This window comes from Brassica oleracea, chromosome C2, assembly GCF_000695525.1.
Source record: "Brassica oleracea var. oleracea cultivar TO1000 chromosome C2, BOL, whole genome shotgun sequence".
Classification (NCBI taxonomy): Eukaryota; Viridiplantae; Streptophyta; class Magnoliopsida; order Brassicales; family Brassicaceae; genus Brassica; species Brassica oleracea.
In genome coordinates this window covers 5,488,935-5,494,309 of record NC_027749.1, presented here as the reverse complement: position 1 = coordinate 5,494,309, position 5,375 = coordinate 5,488,935, and the positions used below count along the sequence as shown (strand labels likewise).

The window sequence follows — 5,375 nt, the reverse complement described above, 5'->3', positions numbered from 1 at the left end:
CTGAGTTATATTATGCTAAAATTTTCTTTCTAACAATTTATCAAATGACAAATGAGTTATGAGCAAATAATACCATATAATTTTTTAAAACATAGTCATTCTTAAATATTTTTTGAATACATAATTATTTTTAAATTTAATCAACTGAAAATAATATCCGTACAATTGTGTGAGTCAACTTCTAGTTTTATTGATGCATGTTATATATTAATGCTGCATGTTTTATGTAACATTTTAATGATGTACGTTTTTAAAAATCTCTATTATTAAAATTATGCACGTAAGGATAACTCATGAGTTTTTTTGGTTGATTAAATGACATTATGTCCAAATTAATTTAAGGATATTTAATTAAGGTAACTGAAAAAGACAAACAATAAAATAGAAAGTTTAAATTCATTTAATCATATTTCATTAATGTAACTGAAAAGACAAGTAATAAATTATGCAGTTTTATTCGTTTTAGGATATATCATAAATGCAACTGAAAAAAACAAACAAAAAACAAAAGAGTTTAATTAATGAAGTAAGAACATTTTCAAATGGGTACTTCTTTTTTAATAATATAGATTTATATTGTACAACGTACAACTATACGTTAGGTTTGTCATAAATTATCTTAAATGAGTCAGTGTCTAACATGTGCAAGTTGTGGTAGGTTTATATTGTTCAATTTTAAGAGCAGTATTTTTGTAAATTTTTATTTGTAATTATGGAAAGTGATATGCCAAAAAATATAATTTGACAAATTCTACAACTTCAATCGATCTGAGTGCGTGCTGAAAAAAAATTCATTAGGGAAAACTGCCATATACAGTATAAAATTTAACGTGTATTCTATTTTGGTCAGATTCAAAATTTTAATTTTGTATAATCCTAATGTGTGGTTTGTGAAAACTTAATTAAGTATGTGAAAATTTGTAACTGATGTCGAATCGGTTGATTTGTCTACCTCAAGGAAAAAAGTATATCAAAAACTAAAATATAGTACATGATAATATTTGCCGGATGTGAGCATTTGTTGACTTTGAAAATGCAGCTGAAATGTAATAATTTAATAAATTAGGTTTGCCTTCGCAGACTGGTTTCGCCGGTCGGAAACATGCCTTAATTGGTGGACTCGCGCTTATTTACATAAACTATCGGCTGAATCCGTTGTGCCATCTTCGATCGATTTTGCTTAATCTTTGAGCATTTAAAAAGAATGTGTATGTTATAATTTTGAGCATGAAATTTTGCATGAGAGAACATCGTTAAATATTAGTATTTTGTTATTTTTATCAGGGAATAAGATTTTGTTTTTTTTTTTTTTTTCTTCTGTATTTTACCAAGTCAACGCGTGGTTATGGTTAGTTAAAACTTAAAAGTTAAAACCGTGTATGTTTTGGTTGGCCTTCCATCTTTCGTTCATTACACTTGGTCAACGTAAATCAGTCATACGATATCACTTCTTATTGGTTGGCTGACAAACAAAAGATGCTTCCAATTTAATTTTATAATATTTTAAAGTTTGACTTCTTCAAATTTAACTTTAGTCGAAAGCTTTAACCACAAGAAAGGAACTGCAAACTCAAGATTGAGCTGAGGATGATTATTCAAATAAATTGCTTCCATGTATTGGCTTTTTCAAGTACACTCGTAATTGGTAGAGTGATTTCTAAGAACCTTTGAATCTTCAAAAGTCAAAACAGGTTTTAAAATGATTGGATATGCCTGCAATAAAAGCCGTGAAGAAAAGTGTGATATCGATTTATGGATAGCACATGGACTTTGTTTGATAAACACGCGTTGGAAGCCTAAGCGAATCTTAGTCTTGTTATGGTAAATACTATTATTATATTTTCCTTGTTTTCATATTTTATCAACTCTTCTTGGAAGCCTAAGCGAATCTTAGTCTTGTCATCGAAAATTATAATAACAACTTTAATATTTGAAAGCAAAGTTCACTGATCAGATTCATCATAACTTAAGCCACAACTTCGGGAATTAGAATATGCTATCTTAAATGTCTCTAAGGATACGCTTTGACTTTTGAACTCTTATATATATATAGTTGAAACTGTGATGAATAGGGAACCTTACATAACCGCAAAGTTGTCACGAAACCATACAAGGTGACATCGCCGAGTATACTATATATATTTGTTTACAAGTATGCAGAGGTTACAGATTAGTTCTCGGCCATCCGAAGAATTTCTGATTAACCTCTCCCCTGATTCTTCAAGCCCCGACAATCTCGTGGTCTATGACGTCGCCAAGAAGGACCTGATGCTTCACAACAACAGTTACAAGTCTGCTAACGGAGACAGAGCTATTCACGTAATCCCTCTTGTTCTCTTTCTATGTGCTTTTGTTCTTTGGGCTTTTTCAAGTGCTCCTACTACTAGCACTAATTAATAACATACAAACGTAAAGGAATGACCTTCGATCGTTAATTTGTGATCACTTGAATAACGTTACGGTATCTATGATTTCAGGAACAATATTTGCCTATAATTGGGTACTGTAAACTTGCAACATTCATAATCATAACCCCGTTGATGGATCAAAAACCTAATGTGATGTTGTTTCATTCTGTTGGTAACATGTAAATAGAGAAATCGGCCAAAAACACACTGAACTTTGCAGAAATTGCAAAAAAAAACATGTACTCGAGCATGACCAATAAAACTCAGATCTTTTGTTGACTTTTTTAGTTTATTCACAAACTTACGGTTGACTTACCGGATTAACACACCGTTAACCGACAGTTAAGACAATGTTAACTCACCGTTAATTACTGTCATTTAGTGAAACTACGTCGTTTCATCCAATTGTTTTGTTAAAGACAAAATCTCAAGACGACGTCGTTTTGCTTAATTAAAATTGTTGTTGGCTGTATTCGAACCCGTGCACTCGTGGTCCTTAGGGGGTTTTGCCACTGAGCTAGTGGACTTTTCGGAAGATTGCCACACATGTTTATTTTTATTGATCAAAAGATGTGTTTGATTGAAATCAAACAAAACGAAACCCGTGTTTGGACGTAACCTTAATTTCTCAAATCGATTTGGGGATTTTTCTTGTGATGTGAGGAGATGGTAAAGACGAAGTTCACAAGGAATGGAAGGGAGGTAATGATTTTTGGAGCGATGAGAAATTTCGATTACGGGAGTGACGAAGCGGTTCAAGAGTCGAAGAAGGGTGGAGAACGCGATGCTTCTGTGAGTTTGTCATCGCCGGAGAGATCGAGGATCCGTAAAAGCGTTGAAGGGATATCGATGTTGGCATCTACAGAGGCGTCGAAGGCGTCGAAGACAAGGCGGGGAACTTCATATGGGTCGCCTGCGTCATCTCCGGAGAAGACCACGAGGTGGGGAACTTCATATGGGTCGCCATCTCCGGAGAAGGCCACGAGGCGTGGTTCAACTCTGTCTCCTAGAGTTGCGAAGAAGCAGAAGGTAAATGTGGCTCCTTCTGGTGATGACAGAGAAGAATGGCCAGAGACTGAGATGTTGGCATCAACAGTTGCGAAGAAGACAACGCGGGGAACTTCATATAGTGGGTCGCATGTGTCTCCTAGACAATCGAAGAAGCAGAAGGTAAACTCGGAGAAGAGTCTAGGTGATGATGGTGATGACAGAGAAGAATTTCTCCAGATTGTTGTAAATAAAGAAGAGGAATTTGGGGATATATGTGATGATGGTAGGGAAGATGAGAACGGTATTGCTGGCATTGAGGAAGTTGGTTGTACAGATTTGAGTCTTTATTTTGGTGATAAAGAAAAAAATGATGACTGTGAGGTTGATGAAGACGAAGGGGATGATGATGCATGGGATGATGATAAAATCCCTGATCCTCTGTCATCAGATGATGAGAATGAAGAGGAGATGAGACCTGCGCAAGCTTACAGAGAAGACACTGATCCAGAGGAGCTCCTTCAGCTAGGCAAGACATTTTCAGATGCTGAGGACTTCAAACATGCTTGTCTGAGGTATACCCTGAAAACCAGATACAACATCAAGTACTACAGATCCAGTAGCTTGAAGATGTGTGCAAAATGTGCCGCTGAGATGAGAGATGATGAGGCTCCTTGTCCCTGGATGGTCTACTGTTCGTATGATAGGAGGAAACAGAAGTTGATGGTAAAGACATACGTCAATGACCATAAGTGTGAGAGGACAGGGTATTCGAAGATACTTAAGAGGTCAGCAATTGCAAGTCTATTTGCTGAGAGGTTAAGGCTGAATCCTAAGCTCACGGCAAAGGAGATACAGGCTGAGATATTGAGGGAGTATAAGATGGAAGTTTTAGAAAACTCATGCATTAAGGCCAAGACGAAGGTGATGAAAGAAAGGAGGAAGACCCATGAGGAGCATTTTGATAAAATCTGGGATTACCAAGCAGAGATATTGAGGAGCAATCCTGGATCAACCATGGACATTGAGACCATACCAGGAGCCACAGTTTGAAGCAAGCAGAGGTTTTACAGGCTCTACATGTGTTTCCAAGCACAAAAGGAAGCATGAAAGAAGACTTGTAGGCCTGTTATTGGCTTTGATGGAGCCTTTTTGAAATGGGACATCAAGGGACAGTTGTTGGCTGCGGGTGGAAGAGATGGAGACAATAGGATTGTCCCTATTGCTGGGGCTGTAGTGGAGATAGAGAATGATACAAACTGGGATTGGTTTGTGAAGCGTTTGGCCTTGGATTTGGGATTGGAAGATGGGAATGGCTTTGTTATAATGTCTAACAAACAAAAGGTAAACACTTTGCTTTCATGATACTCAATGAATGTTTGATTCTTGTTTCTGATTTCTTTTTTTTGCTAATCTTGTAGGGATTAGTGAAGGCAGTTCATACCCTCCTTCCAGAAGCTGAGCATAGACAGTGTTGTCGCCATATATACGAGAACTGGAGGAAAGGTGGAAAAGATCTAAGGTTACAGAGGTTCTTATGGTTCATTGAAAGGAGCTACACTCCTGGTATGTTCAACTACAACATGGACGAGCTTAAGAACTATGATCCTGGCGCACATGCATCTCTGATAAAGACAAAGCCAGAGACTTGGTCTAGAGCTTTCTTCAAGATAGGCTCCTACTACAATGATAATTTGAACAACTTGTGTGAGTCCTTCAACAAGACCATCAGGGAGCCTAGGAAGAAACCTCTGCTAGACATGTTAGAGGAGATAAGGCGTCAATGTATGACTAGGAACTACAATAGGTCTAAGATGGCTAAGGACAGGAAGACTAGGTTCACCCAGAAGATACATAAAGAGTTAGTCTGCGTTGGGCAATTGGGTCAGAGACTGAGGTGGAGGATAAAGACCAGTCATATGTGGTGAATTTGGAGAATGAGACTTGTGCATGTCGAAGCTGGCAAATGAATGGTATTCC

The 5,375-nt window shown here is 37.0% G+C and overlaps 1 protein-coding gene across 1 annotated transcript; it reads left to right on the top strand.

Moving 5' to 3' along the window:
• The first annotated feature begins 2,093 nt into the window (after positions 1–2,093).
• On the top strand, positions 2,094–2,598 carry LOC106326598. Its single transcript, XM_013764530.1, has one exon. The coding sequence runs from the start codon at positions 2,155–2,157 to the stop codon at positions 2,395–2,397; it is 243 nt and encodes an 80-aa protein (XP_013619984.1). The 5' UTR covers positions 2,094–2,154; the 3' UTR covers positions 2,398–2,598.
• Positions 2,599–5,375: the final 2,777 nt, after the last annotated feature.